The 22,259-nt window shown below is 42.6% G+C and overlaps 1 protein-coding gene across 5 annotated transcripts in view; it reads left to right on the forward strand.

Moving 5' to 3' along the window:
- The window catches only part of LOC118234966 (galactosylgalactosylxylosylprotein 3-beta-glucuronosyltransferase 1-like), a 45,548-nt gene that overhangs the window by 13,528 nt on the left and 9,761 nt on the right, over positions 1-22,259 (forward strand). For 4 of the 5 annotated variants that reach the window (XR_004766764.1, XR_004766763.1, XR_004766765.1 and 1 more), the window contains exons 2-4: positions 5,595-5,822; positions 17,836-17,951; positions 20,833-20,975. Coding sequence is in view for 1 of the 5 variants with exons in the window: in XM_035431861.1 (XP_035287752.1) it covers positions 20,864-20,975 (112 nt within the window). In the remaining 4 variants the exon portion in view is untranslated. The remainder of the gene's footprint in view (positions 1-5,594; positions 5,823-17,835; positions 17,952-20,832; positions 20,976-22,259) is intronic. The other variant, XR_004766766.1, reaches the window with a different exon arrangement.

Raw genomic sequence — 22,259 nt, forward strand, 5'->3', positions numbered from 1 at the left:
AGAAGTTATTTTCTCTTTTAGGTGCTTTTGCGAGATGCGTATAATTTGAATTCACAGATTACTTCCATATTAAATGCCGGAGGGCTTTCTTATCAGTTTGCTGGTGGGGGGGTGGGGGGGGGTCTCCTAAACTCCCTACTGCAGAAATGTAATCATCTTTAAAACTGGTTCATGAAAGGCGGCTCCTTCACTGGCTGCATGCTGTTGTGTCTTTGTTATGGTTATAGCTTATCATGCATGGAGACCTGGATTATTTACTGTAAAAAAGAAATCAAGTTTCCCTGTTCTCCGTTTTATGAAGACTGCACATCAGGCAGTGCTTTGAGCATTTACTGTGTTAAAATAAGGAAGGGAAGCAGCCGCACCCTGTTTATAAACCTCGATCGAGGCGACTGTTACATTTTCTGGGCTGACACAGACACACTACAGCCGGTATTTCAAATGCCTGTTCTAATTAACGAGAATTTTTCATTTTGTGCGCCCTTGATACCTGTGTCCCACTATCTCCTCCTTTGCTCCAGAGAGTCCCTTATTGTAGTGGTGAGGGTCTCATTTCTGGTAGGAAAACGTGGGAGGGAAAATGGGGGTGTCCCCTAAAAGTGCAGCAGAACCCCAGGAGCTTCAGTTAAGCCGCTGCAGTTAGGAGCTTCCCGCTCGCTAATGCCCCATTAGCGCAGCTCTGGGTCCAGGGCTCAGACTTCTCTCTTTGTTATATAAAGAGAGAGAGCGTGTAACCTGAGAAGGAGCGTCGTACTCACCGAGGAGGAGAATGAAGAGCCTCCCTGCGTCTGTCCGATTTTAACTGAATCCTGGAGGCGCTGAAAGATGATCCGGAGACGGTTATGAAAGTGAGAGACCTGCTGTGTGTGTGTGTGTGTGTGTGTGTGTGTGTGTGTGTGTGTGTGTGTGTGAGGCCGGTGTCTGGGGTGTGGTGTGATATGTGCCTGGGAACAAGAGAACAGAGACGCATTACATCACCCTCAATGCCCCCCCTCCCCCCCCCCACCCACCCACATGCATTCTCACAGTTCTTTTGTAAAAAAAATATATATATTTTAAAATAAAAATGCAGGCAACAGTTTTGTAGATGAGTGGGAAAAAATGGTTTAACTTGACTCTTTATGTTTCAGTCAGGGGCGGAGCTACATAACCTGTCATTCATATGCAAGGCATCATGAGAAATAGAGCATCTTGCATAATTATCTGCGCACATGAAACTCCCTTTGCAGCAGAACGCCCATTATCGCGGTATCAGTGACTCGGTGATGCGTGAACTGAGTCTTCCGCTCTCGTCATCTCACAGGAATCTTCCATCTACTCTGTTACCGTACATTTGATTGGTATCAGCCTGCTGCAGTTTGAAAAATAGAACCCTATAATAAAAACAGGAAGTTTTTTGGGTTAACTTTTAAACTTCTGTTTCAATTCATTTTGTAGTTCTTTGATGGGGTTTTTTTTCCAGGGTCTATGACAACGGCAAAGAAAGCGTTGAGGCAGACAGGGGTTAATCTCCCCTAATGAAGTTATAAATTATATCCTTGTGTTTGTCCATTCAACCTGGGAACACTCGCAAGAGTTATTTAGAATTTGCCCTTATCAGCAGTAGTAGATATATTTTCTTCATTTGTTTTTTTAAGGTTGTTTACCATCCAGTACTTCATTTAGATTAGTTATGCATTTATTCACACGCCAATATGTTACTTATTCTTTAATTATAGTTTAATTAAATGCTGGAGGTGTAGTATCAGATGTGGGCTTTCCAGTTCAACTGAACTGGTGAACAATAATTTCAGTCTGAAGGCTTTTTTTCTTTTCTTTTCTTCGATAGCGGTGGCGAGGACGGTTGAGTTGGCATTCAGACAGGCCACAGCAACGAGGGGCACGGATCGATCCGGCAGCTCGGTCTCGAATTCCAAACTCCCAACAGCCTCCGCTTCCGTGTGATTGCCAAACTCTTTCAATAGAACAGGAGTGAAAGACATGTAGCCCTCCTCTACTGTAACATAAATAGAAGGGAAAAATGAAATAAAAATAATAAAAAGCTGAAACAGCACTCCCTCAAAGAGCCATGGGAGGGTAAAAGAGCTTTGGCAGAGGTATTTGGGATCTTGCCAGTTTGTACTGAATGATTCATTATGAGTCTTTTGTTTTATAAGGCTCTTTAAATGACAAATGTATTTTTTGGCTTTTTATGTTCACTCTGTCATCATCTTCAGTATAGTTTTATTTTGTATCAATTATTCATGAAACATTTTCTTATTATGCCACAATACATTTATCAGTGCATTCATCTTCGAAGTACAAATGCATTCACATGCATAAGTATGGCCATGAGTTTTACTTTGAGTTTTTCCTTTTTTTAACCTGGAATTGCAATTTGCAGGTGCAGAGATGTTTAAAAACTTACTTGGACCTGACTTTGTTTAAAATCTATTTTATACATCATTGTAAAAAGAGAGGCAAGGTTTGTGAAGGGGACACAGTAAAGTATTTGGTGTTATATCAACTCTTACAGAGTACATTTGGCCCCTATTGGACTCATATGTACTCTGTTAAAGTTAAAGTAACACTGCACATTGTGTGTTAAAAGAGACTAGACGATGGCTGTTGATGACAGGGTCACAAACAGAGTGACATTAATCGAGCAGTTAACTATCAGCTAAAAGAACAGCAGTGGCAGGCTAGAGTATCTAGGGCCCGTGCTCCTGCTAGTCCTCCAGAGTCCCCCAAAAGCCGAGTCATGTGACAGATGAGAGAGTCTTCACCCTCCGTCTCCCACGGGCGGATTTGCGGCGGAGTTAATGGGGTGAGAGGAGCTGGAACAAGGTGGGCAGGAGGGAGGTGAGAGGAGCTGGAACAAGGTGGGCAGGAGGGAGGTGATTCATTCCTCTGTTGCCGTTTGATGGTGTGGGCGATCGATAACAATCCGCTGATCCCGCACAGGTCACACGAGCGGCCCGTCTTTCACTGTCCCCGATGTCCCATCATGCCCTGCGTGAGGGGCGGAGCCAGCGGGGACCAAGCTGAATGTCCCGCAGCCACAAAAATGAATAGCAATACACGGTAATAAGAACAACCACATATGACATTGACTATATAACATCCACAGAAGCAACAAGCATCACCCACAATGTATTTATACAACATCCGCACATGAGTCCCACCCTCATCCTCGGTGACAGTATAACTGGCTCAAGGACGGTTAGGGCACAGGCAGGATTTATAGTGCAAGTCTTCACTGCAGTATACCAAAAACAAATTATCTCTCCATGGTGCAGGTGGCAGTATATATTGTGTAATAACAAAACTATAGCTGATATATAAGCCATGCTTTCTGAAGCTCCTCTGCCATGTTGAGAGTGCAGCAGTTACCCACACACCCCTCTGCTGAAGACGGGAGCTAGCGCTCAGCGCTTAGCGGCAGGTTACCCTCCGGGCAGCTCTCATTAAAGAACACCGCTGCGGCAGAGAAGGGAGTCAAATTGCAATTAAAACCGTGTTAGTCTTCAGGGGTTGGATCAGCGCTGAACTCCAGCAGAGATGATTAGTAAATTTTTAGTTATTAGATTTTTCTCTTTGAAAGTGCGCACACTTAATTTGAGTTTTTTGACATTTTCTTTTCTATCAGTGCTATTAATCAGATAGTGGATAATTCACAATTTTACGCAATTGTCATCAAGTCGGTACTCTGGAAATGTGGTGGTTTTGCGTACAAGATTTTTTTTCAATTATGAAATGTGTGTGTGTGTGTGTGTGAGAGAGAGACACCGAGAGGGAGAGAATGATGCAAAAATAAATGTGTATAAGAACCCTTATTGGTAATAAAAACAGGAGAAGAGCTTTGATGTAAACTCTTCACTTAATGAGCGAGCCCAGCTCGTGAGCCTGAGCCCCAGTTGTGTCACGTCTCTGACTGTAAAAGGGAAGCTGAAAGCACAAGGGAAAGAGCTTCCAGAATAATCTACCTCCTTAAAACCTCACGCTGAAGCCTTTAGAGTCTGTGATTTGGTGCTCCTCTTCTCCTCTCAGCCACAAATGAATAAATTACCGCACTTATAATCACCGGTTTACTGCGTGTTCACACTGGATAAGTCCGCGGGCCATGCTTCTACCTGGATTACCAAAAGCAAAACACCTATTAATTATTTAGGTGCAGTGGAACTGTTGCTACGGATGTTGTGTTTATGATGCCCGATTTGGACTTAATCACAATGAAAGGCGATAGCCACCCTTAAGCAGAGCTATAAACCATCAGGCTCAATGCATTATGGGACAGAGTGGTTAATCACACGATTGAATCAGCTTCATTCTTTATGTGTAACATATATTGCTAGAGCTTCTTGGGAAATGATAAAAGAGCACGAATAACTGTATTGCTCATTTTAAGGAGAGTGTTGCTTTTGGGCAGCTCCTAATAATACAGCATCTCTTGAGGGTGTAGCAGGAGAAGCTTGAACTGAAGAATTCTAGTCTCCCCTTCTCCATGCTCTGAGCCACTTTTTTCTACTCACTCTTTTAATCAGTAAAGGATATCTATTTTTTTTTACCATCTTTCTATCCTCTTTTTTTTCAAAAAGTTGGAACAGTATTCAGAAAGTTCCATCCTCAGTTTAGATGAGACTCAAAGGAACTCAAAGATTCGAGTGTTCGCCAAAAGTGAAATGATGAATGTTATATGCTGGTGGCTGTCTTGTGAACCAAACTCTACAGGGTCAGCACAAGTGTGCAAGCTAATTAAGAGCAACTGTCAATCAGAACTTCTATTTTCTGGTTCGCGATTAATTAACACTTAACTCAAATGGCCCGTATTGAAAAAGAGATGACAAGCTCAATGGGACATTTTAAAAGAGACATTCATATATATATTTCACTCCAGATTCTGTAGATTTCTGATTTGGAGTGAAAACTGTGCATTGATCACTCAGTGATTCTCAGCAAAGCATTTATTGCCAGAGCCACACTAGAGAATTCTATTAAGTCTGAAATTTCAAGATGCAATTAGCATACGCAACAGCAAAATAACCCTTACTGCAGGCTTTAGTAAAGCAGACACTGAAAGATACTGTATGTTATAGCAGTAAGACTTTGTATCTCCATCATATTCTATTCAAATGCTTGTTTTTTGTTTCTGTGTTTGTGTGTGTGGAGGGGTGGGGAGGGGGCGTTGAACTAATGGCAGAAAAAAGAATCAGACTTCACAACATCAAACTGTAATCTTCCCCCACTGAGCTAGCGTTCTGTGCCAGCTCAAGCTTCAAATATAGCTTCCATTCCACTCTTCCAAATGAGACAGTCATGCCAGAAAGCAGCAAGCCTGATATGGCTCACTGTGGCCTAATTGCTACAGTAATGCTGTATGGATTTCACTCTCATATTTTCCGAAGAGTTCCCCCCCCCCCTCAGAATTTCAATGGGGGAGAACATGACATTCTTTGACGGGTCTCTATTGTCTCCAACCGCCCAATATTCTGCCCCTCCCCCTTACACCCCACCCTCATACGCTGAACACAATTTCAGCCTTTGTGTTGGGATGAGAAGCGCCATTATTGCAGTGGAGTGACCCCCCCCCCCCCCACCCCCCCCGGTTTCCACAGGGACTGGCAATGAGGACGTGACACGGCGGGCGGACTGAACGCCACCGGCAGCTGCACCAGGCTCCGCCCTCTCTGGCTCCGCCCCCTAGCTCCCGCATTCCGATTCGCTCGTCCGGAGTTCGGCATCGGAGAAACGCATGGGACCCCCTCTTTCAAATAGCCAGTGTACAGGGCAGAGGTAGAAGGAGACCCTCGACTTCAGGCCGGGCTAAGGGAACAGTGATATCTGTGAGTACTGTGGATTTTTTAATTAATTAATTTTTAAAACTCCATACTGATGACCAGATTCAAGACCAGGTTCAGTTTTCTTTGTTTTGGCGTGGCTGAACTGACTGAATTCTTGAGTGTGTCCTTCAGTAGTGGTCTACTATAGCCAAGGACAAGGTCTCATTTTGAAGCCAATATCATTGCAATACAATGAAGAGAGTATAGAGTAACTCTGAGTTTGACTCAAATAGATTACATATGGACCATACTGGAGTAATATATGCTCTGTTACAATTGATTTAACACTCAGAATTTAGTTGTGCAGCCAAGCAATTCTTTATTTGGCAGAATATTCTTTAGAGGAAAAAAACAACTCTATTTTCCAAAACTAAATAAGCAAATCAGCAACCCTGGAATGGTTTGTTGAAACGACAGTTTTCTCAAACAATAAAATGTTCAGCATTTTACCAGCAGTTTATGTGCGTCCATACGAACCGTAAATGTACTCTATCAGTGCAAAAAAAGTGATCCTCATCCATGCATTGCAAATCAGTGCAAAATAAATCTGGCTGTGATTTGTTCTCAATTTGGAATAAATTATGCCGTCGACACCGTAGGAAAAAGAGAATTGCTGGGTGTCCATACGCTAGGCTGCGCGGAGCTAGCACTACCGCTAAGGCACAGTGCACAGTGGACCGTAGCGTGCCTCCCCACCACAATCCCACTTCCACAGAACGGCAGATTACAGCGCTGAGATTAGAGCGCCACTGGAGCAGATTATGTGACACGCCTGCTAATGTCAAACATCTGTGCGCCGCGACCTTCCGTAAAGCTCTCCAGGCACCTCTGGGTTGTGGGTGTCGGGAGGGCGGCAGGGAATTATGGGAAAGGGGCGTGGTGTTAACAGCTGGCTAAACTCAGCTGAACTCGCAGAGGGCAGGGAGGTAGTGGAGAAGAGAATAAAGAGGACAGGCGTGCTCAACTCGAAAACATAAACAACTCAAACGGGTGCCGACCCCAAAAATATAAAACCATAGAAGAAAAAAGCCCCTGCTCGCATAATCAATATTTTATGTCTGTCTTTAATTGCGCAGCTGCAAAGAAAAGACAAAAAAACATTTCAGCCCTTGGCCTTCTACGCTGAGCAATTAAAGACTCATAAAATACACATATGGCATAAATAATGGAGGAGGGAAGGAAGAGGGACTTCTGTAAGACTGTGTGCAGCTCCTGGCTCTACATGGACCCAGCTTCCCTGTTCCTCTCATACAGCCTGAGGCCACAGCCATGATTCTGGGCGTGATGTCATCAAACTGCGTCAGCCACACTGCTCAGTCCCGGCAGGCTGGCTCTGTGTGTGACATTCCATTACGTTACATTACAGGCATTTAGCAGGTGCTCCTACCCACAGCGACTTACACAGTGCATCCATTTATACAGCTGGATATATACTGAAGCAATGCAGGTTAAGTGCTGTGCTCAAGGGTACAACGGCAGTTTCCCACCCAGGAATCGAACTGGTGACCTTTAGTTCCTTACCCATTATACTACACTTCCGCCCTATGTTGAAGGAGCCTGATGCGTTTCTGGGGTCTCAGTATCTTATCCATTCCATGAGAGAAGGGAAAAGACTAGGATTAAGACCATGGTAGGGTCGAAGCTTTGACCTACTTTTCATGGTGTGATAAACACTTGTGTGTTTGGACTGTGAAGAGTAAGTGACTTTTTTCAGCATTCTCCTTCCCTGTGCTTGTCAGTTTATGTGAGGTTTCGAGAGTGCATGCTATTCAGTTACATCGCTATTGTAGTATTGCACATCAGATAGTTTGAATGAAAATAAATGTGTTCCCACTGGTTGGTTTGTTATTTCCTAATGTTAGTCAGCATGCATACAGCACCGATCAAAGCATTAGTAAATCACCATTATGACAGATGCAGCAGACCAATAACTATAAATGAAATGGCTGTTGAAAACAACAAAATATGCTACATTCTCTTTATCCTGTTAGCCAGAGACAGTGTTCTCGGGTCAATTAGTTAGTCAGGGACTGAAACAATGGCATTTCATAGCCCATATTAGCTTTTCAGGGAAAGTGCACTCATTGCAGTGAGTGTGTGTAAAACGTCAATAGACAGAAATCTGATGAATTAACTGAGTTAGAGAGATGAGGAGAGGCTCTCCTTCTGACATACTGAGGGTTTCAAGGGCTAGAGAAACCAGAGTCTGCTTTAGCAGATTTGAGAGGAGGGCTAGAGACAGATCCATCACTGCTGCGAGAACTCATCTGTGTGTATGTGTGCGTGTGTGTGTGCGTGTGTGAGTGCGTGCATGCATGCATGCGTGTGTGCATCTGTGTGTGTGTGTGTCTACCTGTCTGTGTGTGCATGTGTGTGTGTGTGTGTGTGTACATGCATTTATGAGAGTGAGAGCGCTTTCTGTTCTTTGGCAGGCTCACTATAAGACGTCTAGGAAACACAGGCTGATCAGTAGACTCTACCTGGCCTTAATATGTCCAATAGACATTACAAATGAAAGCAGCTGAACCGTACTGGGTCTTCACTGAGAACAGTTTCAGTTTGCACAGCAAAGTAGAGCCAGTCAGCTCCTGCAGCTCCAGTAGCCCCCTGTAGCAGAGCCAGGAGGATTCTGACAGACTCTGAGGAAGCAGAGCCACCAGAGATGACTTCCTCCCACATCAGACGCAGAGCATTTCTGCTCATTACTTAAAATAGTCTGCTTTGCCAAGGAGCCCAGAAAATGGATGCTTTTGCATGCAAAAATTTCTTATGAAAGGAGGTTCAGGGGAAAATATGAAAGCAAATCTAAGAATAATAATATGGAATGATATGGTTTTTTTTTAAAAGAATAAAAATCACTCTTCCCCAGCTGGTGCTTAAATGCTGCTCTGATGGCCGTAAAGAGCCTTTCAGCTCAGTATTGATTGAAGGTTCTTTATATATTGACGAAGCAGCAATTAAGTTAAAGGCAATTAATTGTACTGTAATTAAGCGAGTTTTGCCAAGGGGCTCGTATCAGTTTCTGAATATCTTTTCTGGTTGCTGGGCAACCTTGAATCATGAAACTCCATTCCTCCTTTTTTCGATCAAAGAAAGAGAGTTCATTGTAATACATTTCGGTCACCAAAAAAATGATCATTTAAAAAAATAAAAATATAAAGTTTTAATGGATTCCAGCCATACCTCCATTTACCATAGTGTGTACTCCTGTGGTTACTGCCACAGCCTTGCTCAGTCTGGAAACAGCACTCAGCACTGAGGCTGTGGTGTGTGTTGTCCACTAAGGCTGTGGTGTGTGTTGTCCACTAAGGCTGTGGCGTGTGTTGTCCACTAAGGCTGTGGTGTGTGTTGTCCACTAAGGCTGTGGTGTGTGTTGTCCACTAAGGCTGTGGTGTGTGTTGTCCACTAAGGCTGTGGCGTGTGTTGTCCACTAAGGCTGTGGTGTATGTTGTTTACTAAGGCTGTGGTGTGTGTTGTCTACTAAGGCTGTGGCGTGTGTTGTCTACTAAGGCTGTGGTGTGTATTGTCCACTAAGGCTGTGGTGTGTGTTGTCCACTAAGGCTGTGGCGTGTGTTGTCCTTGCTGGCAGGATTTCTGCAGTCTGGCCAGGTGTCTCAGAGCAGCTAGCCCACCCGAGGGCTCAGCCTTGCGCATTCTTTATTTCCTGGGAGATGAATGAGCCGGTCTTTCACACATCGACATACGGAACTCCTCAGGGCTGACACTGTACAACTTACTGCAGGCAAGCCACATAAAATAAAACGGCCCAGTGCATTAACACTCTGGTGCTCTCTCTCTCTCTCTCTCACTCTCTCTCTCTCTCTCTCTCTCTCTCTCTCTCACTCTCTCACACACACGCACACACTCTCTCACTCTTTCTTGCTCTATCTCTCTCTCTCTCTCTCACACACACACACACACACACACACACACACACACACCTCTACTCATCCTGGTACCACTGCTCTCCTCTCTTTCTCCCTCAAGCACAAGTTACAGAGACCCTTCATAGTGCCCAACACAAGCCTTATGTCTCCTGCAGAATTCTCACCATTCAGTGCAAATAAGTGAAGCACTTCAATTCTCATTCACATCTCACCAAACCACCAAAGACAAAACTGCCAGCGACCATAAGCTGAGCACTGAATCACTACTGAACCAACAACTCCCACCAAAAGCAGCCATTTTGTTTTTTTGGCATGCCGGGAGAACAAATGGCAGATAACGTCTCCCCATCCACACACCCGTTTAAATAAGCTGACAGTTTAATCAGGAGATATCACCGTGGTGATTAAACGTGCCAGTTATTACCTCTGAATGGCCTGCGTACATCATTCTTAATAAGAGCGTAATGAAAATAACTCACGTAACCCGTTAATATGGGCAGCGTAAGTTCTGGATACGAACTTCCTTTCAAGCAGATTGACATCTTCTATACTTGTTACCCTGCTGTATGTTACTGTTTAATGGATTCAACATCAGAGTGGATTCTTTTGCAAAGCTTCGCAGTTCTAGGGTTTAAAAGCCTATGCCTGAGCGGTTCAATTTCAGGAGTCATCTCTTAATAGGCTGTGAGCCTCCTATTCATTAAATGGAAAGTAAAGAGCCTTCAATATTTCGGCTTACATAATGAGTCAGACTGTCTTCCAGTTCGTGCTTTGAGTCTTTTATTGAGGTTCATTCTCATGAGTCAAACTTTTAGGGTGCAGCTTGGTTGGTCCCACAGATTTTGATAACCATAAAGAAACCTTGCGTTGGTTCAAAAGTGGAATGCAATCTCAAATTAAACCCAGAGTGGTACCTCCATCCTCTAGTAAAACAAAATTTTATATTACTTCTGAGGTTAGTCTATAACAGATTTTATATTTGGAATGTAATATATTCAGAATTAAGAAGGAACACTTGCACTTGGATTATTAGAAAAAAGCACTTGTAAAACTCTTTATATAACACTTGCATGAAACATTAAAAACAAGGAGACATTTTCATTGTAGAATATATATGGGTGCATCAGTCAATGTGGAAAGGCAGAAACTGTAGAGAATTTGAGAAACCAACAACATTCATACAATACAAGCTTCTGAAGTCATTGGAATTCCAGGTGTCGTTTCTAGGAAGTGCTCTGGTAACCTTATCAGGTAACCATCCTGACATGTCTAAAGTTGTTATTTGTTCTGCTTCAAATCATGTCAGCATGTCATCCCATGTTATGCTCCTAGCATAATAATGGCTGTTTCACAGGTTAGCATGAACTGGAATGTATGTGAAAGGGCAACCTGTGCATTAGCCAGGCTTACAGCCCTGCGTGTGCTAAAGCATGTTTAACAATGAGGCATTAGTCATAGGAGGATGCAAGCCTTGAAATGCACTTTAATATTCAAATTACAGACAGCAGAATGAATGTAGCTTTAGAGAAATCAAAAGGCTCCATTGTGCCGTTTAATTGGGAGGCTCCAGAAGAATGGAGACAGTTGGGCCTAATTTGTGTGTCTATTTGTTAATCTCCCGTTGGTGGCGCCTCATTAAGGGACACCTCCAGCACTCTGTTAACCCCCGCGGTCACAGGAAAAGGAGAAAAAAAGACTCAACCCACCTCTGTAATTTATGGCCGGGAGCCTTAATGGCTGTCATTTGCACATGTAATGCTGCGTCTCCAAAGGCACTTATTTGCATTTTGGCTCCCCTCCCGGAGCGTTTAATGGTTTGGTCCACCGCAGCCAGTAGCGGTCTCCCCCCCGGACCTGCATGTTTGGCTCAATCTGCTGCTGATGTTCAGTCACTGTTCTGCTAGTGTTCTGCCAACATTCTGACACTGTTGTTCTGCGATGTTCTGCCATCGTTCTCCTGATCCTTTGTACAGGGGAAGTGCTTGAGTGGGCTGGCCAATGGAAGATGGGCTCCCCCTCTATAGCCAGGTTGCTCCTGAGATTTCTTCTCATTATGGAAGTTTTTCTCGCTACCGTTTTTCTACCTACTGGGGAGTTTTTTTTTTACTTCATTTGTTTGCTTTTTGGGGGTTCAGGGCTGGTTTTCAGGGCTCAATTTTCCCTTCTGTTTCCTCTGTAAAGTGTCGTAGTGACGGCGTGTCGGTAAAAAGTGCTTGAATAAATAAAATTGAATTGAATTGAGTTCTCAGCAGCAGAAAGTGTTCCACTCCAGAGATACAATGCTCATGATTGTGAACGCCACAAAAGGATTCAGTGGGTTCCCTCAGCTGAAGGCCACACTTTGGACTGTATTCTGTAAGCATTTGTCTTGATTACTGACTTACAATTGAAGGCTAGTGTGTGATTTTTTAAAAATTTCATTAAAGTGCAACAATCACATACTGTAGCATCACAATAGCACAGCGGTATCTGTGACAATCCAGTGCTGTTCTTGCAGCATATTTCATGAATGTGAGGACTTATAGCTCTCTTTCCCATGTAAAAACATAGCCTGCAAGGCACAGAATTCTGGCTCAATACAGATCTGCCTGAGACATACAGCACTGTGAGGCTTTATTCTGTACATGCATCAGCTCTCCAAAGTGCAATGGAAATTATGTATTTCCCAATTTCCATCGACGACTCGCAGAGCTGACATCATGAATATAAACATTTAATATCCGGCATTGTCAAGCTTCAAGGTGAAGTGATTTAGTGGGAGTTTATGCCCACAGCAAACGCTGCTCAGCTTCCTCACAAAATAATTGGATCATGGTTTTATTTCATTACAGTATCTAGTGTAAGAAATGGATAAAATGAGTGCTGAAAAATTTGAGACAGTGTCAACACTGAACTATAAATGGAAGGTCAAGTCCAATGAAATTTACTGATTAAAATTACAGCACAGAAGCAATGTAATTGAAAAATAATTGTAACCTTTTGAATTTATGTTCAATTATAGTATTAATTCATCTCCACAAAGCCTATTTTTATTCACAAAACTTTTGTTTGTTCTCTAAATACAAACTCATGTTTCCCTTTGATTTATATAAATGCAGAATACATACTTTCATTAGAACATTTGTAAATGTGTTAAAAATTGTACCTGACGTTGAACTGCTCTAACTGTGGATAGTATGAATGATTGTGGTCTTTTCTATCTTGTGCAATTTTCTGTGACATTCAGAATTATTTCATATTTTCCAAATGCATGATCATATTGCAACATTGCTGAATGCAAAATAAAGCAACTCATAACACACATATTCAGTCTTACCCATATAAGCATCAGTGGTTGACTCACTCATACAAAAACACTAGGGTACTTATGAATGAAATTCAATAGTGTGCAATACTGGTGGATTGACAGCTGGGACTTAACGAAACCTTTCTAATTTGTGCAGGAAAAGTGTTGTAGACCCACATAGACTGTGATCTTTGAATGCTCTTGAAGAATCTTGGGGAAAAGCCATCTTACTGCAGACGTTGTCCAGTTGTGATCACATCCCCTGAAGTCGGTCAGTCCGCAGTGAAACTGTGGCATGCTGGGAAACTTCAGAAGTGCGTATCACAGTAATATATCAGGCACAGTGACTGCAAAGTCCAGGCCCATCCTTCAGGGTTTCAATATTCAGCAGGTGCAGCTCAGCTTGATCCAGTTTCATCCAACGTCATCATTTCCAGCTCCAGCTTTTCCTTCTCCAAAGTTAAACTCACATCAGTGATGTCCCAGACAAAAGCACTTTTAATGATTTTTATCAAGAAAAGTGCCACCTTGAAATCACCTTTGAGTTGCATTTAATTTTTAAAAAAAACATCTATAAAGAACAGATGTTCAATCACATCTCGTCTTACCATGTCAGGCAGACGTAACATAGATTTTATTGAAGTTTTAAGATCTTTTTCTTGTTTCAGTGCCTTTCTTCTGGCTCAGAGAAGGTACTGTTTGATAGGCATTTGAGTGCAGCTTTCTAAGACAGGATCTTATTAACATCAGACTTGGTGTGTGAAAATGGAAGATGAAAGAGAAGGAAGTTGCAATTACTGCCCAATATTGAGTTCTGTCCCTAATAATAACTCAACTCTATGTTCTGGCTTTTCACTGCTTTTAGATTCGAAGCACCTCAAACACCTGGCTCGTAACTCACTCACTCACTCACTCACTCACTGACACTCACTCAGTCACTCCCTCACTGACACACTTACTCACTCATGTTTAGCAGGGTGAAGATTCCCCACAAGGGGGCGCTATTAGCACTCATGGTGCTTCACAGCAATGACATTGTGTGTCCTTGTTTATCTTCACCTGCATCTGTCTTTTTTTTCCCACTGCAACTAAAAGTATACAGGGCTCTGAGTGACTGGATCAATGGCTATAGGAAGACCAAACAACACTATTAACTTGACAAAGCCTTTGCTCATTTAATAGCCCTGTTGAATATGTGCTTCTTTTCATGAACGGAACGTCACTGATGATCAATAACCTCCCGTGGTGCCTAGCCATTTACTGTTCATCATTATAGAGGAAGTTGGTGGCAGTCTAGAGACAGGCTTGCTGTCTATTGTAGCATTGTGTTGCTGTTCAGATGCTTGGAAAGTTCTTATTTGTGTTTCAGATTTTTGATGTTACTGATTGGGAAATGTCAATGTCAGTCAAAATTGTTTACTAAGGGAACAATAGGGAAACATCCTCATTGGCCGTTACACAGTGACACATATGCCACACCCACTTTTTGCCCCACCCACCGTGCTTTGTACTCCATACATTGGTGCTGCTGTTATGAAACCAAAAATGATTGCTGGCGCTTGCATTTGCCACCTTCATTTGCATATTTAAAATAAGACCCGTGTTGTTCGGCTAGTGTTTCATTAGAGGTTATCAAATTCTTAATTATATTTTGCCGCACACAGGCCTGTAAATGTGCTCGGCCTTCGCTCCTGAGAATCCTTCTTGTGTCGGCAGCGGGCCCATATTTCACCGAACGGGTCTTACAGAACGCCGCTTCGCCATTTCTGGAGACAGAGGAATAATAAAGAAGAGCAAACGCACGCTGTTCGGTTGATGACCAAGCACTGAAACGGCATCCCGCAGAGAGCGAGAGTGCTTTGTGTTTCGCTGATTATTTTCTAGACGCACATTTTCGTAAACACATTTTATTTGTCATTTATCACGTTGTAGAATAATAGGCAGGGGCAAGATCAGTCTGTTCTTTCGCAGTGGAGACGGAGATTAATACGGGCTCAGTCAGGGTATGTTCGGCTATTGCCATTGTTGTACTATAACCATTATTCATGTTCAGATATATTAAGCTTTTATTTTTTAACTTTATAAGGGCAATGTGTCTGCTGTGTTTGATTGATGTTTTATTTTTAAATAAATAAATAAATGCAGAACATTGCTGTATGAGTGTTGTATGGCAGGCTCAATGGATCTGTCTGTGTTATTTTCTCATTCCAAAAACATATATTATACTTTTTATATTGATATTATTCAGATTATACAAGGCAAAGAGACTGTAAATTCTGCAGAATAGAATAGTGAATAGAAAGTAAATAACTCCATATCACCACAAGACTGCCAAATATACTGCACTTGTAAATGTGTCTCTTTATGAGTCTTTGAAGGTCAGGGCCTATATAAGGATGCAGACACAATGCCTGCAATAAAACCATCAATTATTACAAAAATATAATGTCAAGCACTAAGCAGAAAAATGTGTACTCATCTGAAGCCTTTGTTGTTGTTTGTTTTGGATTTGATTGACATTTACAAAAGGCACCAAAAGTTTTTCCAATTTTTTCAGTTTCATTATTTTTAGAAATAAACAAGCCCATACACACCGGGGAAATTTATATGTATGTATGTATGTATGTATTTGTGTATGTGAAAAAACTTCTGAGAAACCTAGGCACCCCAAAATCCAAATTTATTCCACCCCCAAATTCCAGCTTAATTTCTCAACAGTGAGTAATTGTTTCCCAGAGAGGCTAATTACTTACTGCCAGTTATCCTTCTCTGACATGTTGCTTTTCTTCCACTGACTGCAAGTTTTCATTTTCCTGTTAAATCCTGTTCTGCTGACCTTTCGGGGAATGTTCAGTTCTCCCTCAAGAAAAGGCAACGCATCAACCTTCAGAGTTTATGCCTGACTAATGCGTAATAACTCAATATTTAATTCACACTAACTGGGACCTCAAGGCAAAGTTATTTTTCCGGATGTGACAGTACACCGATCACTTACTCCCGTCCCAAAGTGCCTGTGGTCTTGATTAAAACCCTTCGAATAAAGAACAGTGATTAAGGAGAAAGGGGCATAATGCTAGAAATTGCTGTTCTCTCTTCTCATGGATGTGTAGGTTTTATATCTGGCAGAAAATTGATCCGGGAACATGCAAAGCATTTACATTTCCTCAGTCCTGCGTGTTCCCTATGTAGGGCCCTAATCTCCAATGATTAGCCCTAAAAGAAGTGCACACTTTTAAGCGCTCTGCCGTTAGAAACAGGAGTGGTCAAGTGGACATCTGAAGAGACATGAAAGAATTTAGGACACGCCTCTGGCTGCTTGTTTGCTTCACTAACGTCCCCCCTCTCCCCCCAGGTGTCCATGACTAACAGCATCATGTCCTGTTTCACACTCAGAAAATTAGCCATTTGAGCCGCTTTGATTTGAAGTGGATAAATTGATGTGGCGCAGCATTTCCAATCGAACACACAAAACAGCTGTGACTAATTTGATACATTAGACCAGTGGTGTCAAACTCGTGCCATGGAGGGCCGTGTATATGCAGATTTTCATTCCAGCCTCAGATCTTGATTATATAATTAGTTAAATTATTTGCTGAATTAGGGATGCAGGTTTGTGCACAATGGTGACCCGATGTCTATGGTGACCCGCATTGTCTAAATAAAAATTTTCTTATATTCTGTGCTTCAATGCAGTTAAACGCATATGGCTGAATGAGTAATTGGACTCAATTAAGGCAGCATTAATTGGTTGGAATGAAAACCTGCATACACATGGCCCTCCATGGCACGAGTTTGACACCACTGCATTAGACGGTGCTTTGACCAATCAAATCGCAGCACACACAAGCAGGTCACTGGGCCTGCTGTGCAGAGAGAAGAGGCCATTTTCTACACATATTTTAGCAGTAAGACAAACTAGTTCCCGCATTCCCAAGCCTGTATAACCCATGTAATTACATTTGCATTTTAGGGGCTGAGCAGACAGACATATCCAGCTTATATTCTTTAAATACACAATCCATTCAAACAGCTGAATATTTACTGAATCAATTCAGGTTATACACACATTCTCAAGGCCAGCAGCAGTGCTTAAGCTGGGAATCACACGCACAGCCTTGGAGTTGGAACTCTGATTCCCCAGTGCCCGACCATGATCCTACAGAGCTGCCTTAATGGAAAATGGGCTGAGCTCCATGACTACCCAGCAGTGACTTGTAACCTGTTAATAGAAGAGCCTGAAATCTTGTTGTCTTATCTTACCTTGATTAACAACCAGGCAATTAATTATCTGGAAAATCCATATATATGTGTAGCTAACATAGCTAACATTAATCTTGGTGTTGAGCTCTAGTCTCCTGTGACATGTAATCAACGGACTGATTTCAACGAAGAAATTAAGGTCCATTCTTTGCAATATCTAAAATTATTTAAGTCATAGTCTGTTTTTTCTAATTTAAATTCTCTAGCATAGTATGAATGATGGATTACCTGTTAATATATGATTCAGATAACTGAGTCTGATTGATAGGGAACCAAAAGAAATGTATATCAGTTGTGACTAATCATCATTTGAAAATATTCCTCTATATCAAGAAAACAAGCCACCATATCTACTCCATCATAAGACCCTGTAGTTGCTCTCTATGGTGTAATGATATAGTCAATATTTATGGTCTGGATTTGCTCATCTATCCAGGTTTTAATTGTTAGCTCAGTGAACTGGGCAGAGGGCCTTAGTGACCTCAGACAGCCCGCGGGTCTGGCTCAGTAACTCAGGAGCTCAGCGTTCGGAGGTCGCTGGAACACCGAGGCGTGAACGCAACTTCCTCTTCCTGTCTCGCAGACGCTCGGGTGGGGGAGTGGTCCGCTCCTCGGGTCATGGTCAGCTGACTCTCCTCACAGCGGCACATGACCTCTGCTGCACAGCTGGGCGTGGTCATGAGCGCCTCGCGGTCGTAGGTGAGTACGGCTAGCGCAGCCACGCGGGGGAAACATCCTTTATGTCACGTGACCGCGGCAGATTTCACCCGTAAAACCCTATAAGCAGCCCGGTCAATAACGATTATGATCTGTGACAAGTATTGCCACTTACGTTTATAGCCGCTCTTAAGAAGTTGCCTCAGTTATGTAAAATCTCAATCAATTTTATCGCCTCTTCACCGCAATCATTGTTTATTAATGCTAAGCATATTCTAAGTGGTTTTCTTCTATTTTCCTTTTTAAAGAATAGAAACACTGGTAAAAGCCCCCCCCCCCCACCCCCATTCATATGCCCCCCAAAGCAGCAGCTCTTGCTGCCCCCTGCTCTGAATAAAGAGGCCAGAAGCTCTCTAGAGCTTTTCAGACACAACGCAAGGTGGCAAAGGTCAGCGTTAGCTCACCTGCTTCAGAAGCTGGGGCACACTGGCAGTGTAACTATATAACAGCGCTGTCATGTATCGCCCATGTTCCACTTTTCCTTAATTCCTGAAACCTCACATAAAGGCCGAGGCTCTTGGGGGTTTTGACTCTGTTCTGGGTTCTCCAGATGAGCTGGATGCTGTCTTCTCTTCCTTATGCATTCCTGTGTTCTTATTCGCCAGTAATTTATTTATACCTTCCTCATTATCCATAAAAGGGTATGTCTCATCTATGTTTCATGTGTTTCATTGGAACAGCACATTGACCTTTGTCATTATCCATAAAATGATACGTTTCATATGTGTGTCATTGGGACAACACACTGACCTTTGTCATTATCCATATAATGATATGTCTCATCTGTGTTTCACAACTCATTGACCTTTAGCATGTTTTAAGAGTAACACCATATTATGGAAACGCTTCAGTAATTAGATAAAATGATAGACTCTTGGCATGTAGTGGAAACCATATTGTATTATTTGTATAATATTTATTATTATTCCTTTTGGTTTTGCTGGGTATTTGTGCTGCAGACATATGAATCCAAATCTGTCTTGAATAATGCTGCATTGTGACTGTATCTGGGGATTTGATCCTGTGAAAAAGGGAAAGGTTGTGTTCTGCGGCTGTTTAAAGACATGAAGCAGGTCTCCTGGTTCCCCCTCGAGGACGACAGCCAACTGTGATGGTGTCTGAACATTTTATAAGGCTTTATAAGACGAGACAGATTTCACAGACTTCCTCTTTTAGTGTCGGATACAGAGCTACGAGCAGCCCTGGGGAAAAAAAGTTGCCAGGACTACACATGAGAGTAGACACTGAAAAAAATATTACCTCAATTAAATCATTTTACAATTATTTGAGCTCATGTGCAAACCTGAAACATGGACAGCATGGTTCTATTCTCAGTCAGATAGAGAGCAAATGAGGGCACGTTTGCGTCGTTGGATACAATGCGGCTGGTGATTATTTGCATGTGTGGGAGTGCTGATTGAAGCTGACCCACCTCAACAGCTCGTATTGCATTGATTATCAGTTACTTTCAGCTTCAAAAGCACCTGCATGTCCAGCGCTTAGCAGCACAACACACCACACAGCATTTACACACTTAATAAAGGACAATGGCTGATGGCAGGTTAGGTGCACTCCTGCCATTGCCCTTGACCAAGGCACTGGCCTCAGAGCTGGAGCTGGTCCCTGGGCGCTGCACTGTGGCTGCCCACTGCTCCTAAGTGGCCAGGATGGGTTAAATGCAGAGGACAGAAAGTGCATTTCCTCCAGAAGAGGAGGACAGCGTGCCTCTAAGGGTTTGAATTAACCTTCCACATTCGCTCACAAACAGCTATCAACGTTAAAGACACCAAAGACGCCGGAGGCGTGGGGGGGGGGGGGGCGGCGATGTTTATCCACAACTCATGGACCCCCGTTTCAGACTGAATCAAACCCTTCAGTGGCACCTCTGTGGAAAAAGAGAAAGAAACACCACAAGCTAGTTTCTCTGATCATTTATTAGGACAGTATGAAAGTATCCTTATAATCACCAAAATCTTTTTCCATACGATACCGTTTTGAAATGCCCCTCCCCCCAGTCCTATATATGACTCTCAAAACTGTAATTTTTGCTTTCTGTTCTGATGAAGATTTTAATTGCTTTCAGAAGGGACTACTGTACTTCTAGCTGTATCATGGCAACACAGCTTGGGCAAAATTAAAAATAAATAAATAAATAAATAAAAGTGTACTGTATTCCTGAGGCTATGAGTCCTATCAGATGTAATGAAAATCCTCTTGAGCTGAGCTGAATGTAATTACACCAGCAGCTCTGCTGCAGTAATGCAGTACAGAAGGTTTAATCGCTCCCTCGTTGGTTTTTCAAAGGGATTCTGGGAGCAGTTTAAACTGCCGCTGCCCCATGTACAGGAGACCGGTGGCTTTATGGTGTCCTCTGCGGATGCTTTACCACCACAAAATGGCGCCCATTCCCTTTGGCAGCTGCCATGTGATTGGAGAACATTTGTGCAGGTCATTCTGTCCATTTAGTTACTCACAGATAAGCCAGAACAAAACTAAACATGGAATTGTATAGAATCCCCGCAGTGTCTCTGTACTGTACTCAAACAGATGTCAATTAGTGGCTGGGTTCCTTACCATTTCAGATAATGACAGGCTCTCCGACATTCATATAATGTAATGATGGGTAGATCATCTTAAATACTGTAATGTCATAATATATTTAATTCCATATCTGTTTAAGCAAGAATTACTGTAGTAGCTGTATTTTCTACCATTGAAGTAGTTAATGTGGTTTCATCTTAGTTTTGTGCTCTAAAAACGAAAAATAGCTATCTTCCGTGCCCTGGATTTTCTTACACCCTTCTCCCCCTCCCTCTACAGCCTCATAGGTAATGATGCTCACGCCTGTTCTACGCCCTCACAGGTAATGACGAAGTGTGAGCCTGACGCTGGAGATGCTGAAGAGAAGAGACGTCCTTGCCATCGTGTTGATCGTGTTACCGTGGACCTTACTCATCACAGTCTGGCATCAAAGTGCAATCGCTCCTCTGCTCGCCATCCGGAAGGGTAAGGACTCCGTCTCTGTCCCCCCCCCAGGCTCGTCTCGGACTGGGACAGGTCTTTGAAGATATTTTCTACTTGTCTTTTCCCCCCAGTGGTATGTGAGTGGTTTACACAATAATTTATACATACATGAGCTGTCAGCTATAGCCCTGAACACATTCAAGCCCATATGTAACTGTATCCCTAATAAGGATTTAATTCTGACATATTGAGCTCAATGTATTGATTTGACTTTCTGCAAAAAGACTGATGAATTATTCTTGCTGGTTGATAAGCTGTAAAAAAGAGAGAGTTATAGTTGCTTGTCGGACTCATAAATATGTGTGGGATGCGATATTGATTGGGATCAATTATTGATATTAGTCTGGCTATATTGGCTGATGCTGTTATATATATATATATATATATATATATATATATATATATATATGACATTCAAATCATCTATAACTATAAAATGAAAAGTGCTTCAAATCCACTGAAATGAGCTGCCTGTTGTCCCCACAGAATGGAGCGTTAGCATAAAAAATGAATAAACAAACACAGACGCTCGAGTCAAAAGGAGATGGCATTTAATCCTCGTGACTTTAAGCAGTGTTTGCTGTAATAGTCTCTCCCAGGTGATTCACGGCCTTCGTCTGAAGCCCTAGGCGAGGAGGAATTTAATGTGATGTCCTTAGACTGACAGCAGCACAGGGAGCCGCGAGCTTCCTCCGATATTTGCAAGGTGACGGCCTTATATTAAAAAGCAAATGAACTTGAGGACTCTGCAAACAAATGTTGAGCTGTCGCGGAATCGGACCGAGTCGCTTTGTGAATGAAGATCAGCACAAAACACACAGATCAGTCAGTCTGGACCCTATTCCCCATAGCACAGTACCATAGCTCAGAGAGCATTAGAGCAGTTTATTGTATATTTCTTATACAAAATGGACAGAGAGAAGGCCTTCTCTGGCAGAAGTTGCTAAGAACGTTGCCAGTGGTGATTGTGGTGAGTTATGTGGAGCAGACAGTGTTTTTAGAGTGTGGAACAGGAATTGATCTGTAATAACACAGGGATGAAGGCCACTGTTAGTCTGGAATGCAATCAGCAGAAAATTAACTTCTGATTCAGTGGTTACTCCAATTGGTCGCTCGATAAAGCTATCCCATCGCTGTTCAGTTGTCAAGACTTCTCACCATTCGCTCTTACATGCTTTCGCCTTTGTACAGCTTGCTACCACTTAGAAAAAGAGCTCTTTATCATTCTGAGGACGATTGCAGTGTGTTGAAACTGCCTCGCAGCTA

The sequence above is a fragment of the Anguilla anguilla genome, chromosome 9 (assembly GCF_013347855.1).
Source record: "Anguilla anguilla isolate fAngAng1 chromosome 9, fAngAng1.pri, whole genome shotgun sequence".
Classification (NCBI taxonomy): domain Eukaryota; kingdom Metazoa; phylum Chordata; class Actinopteri; order Anguilliformes; family Anguillidae; genus Anguilla; species Anguilla anguilla.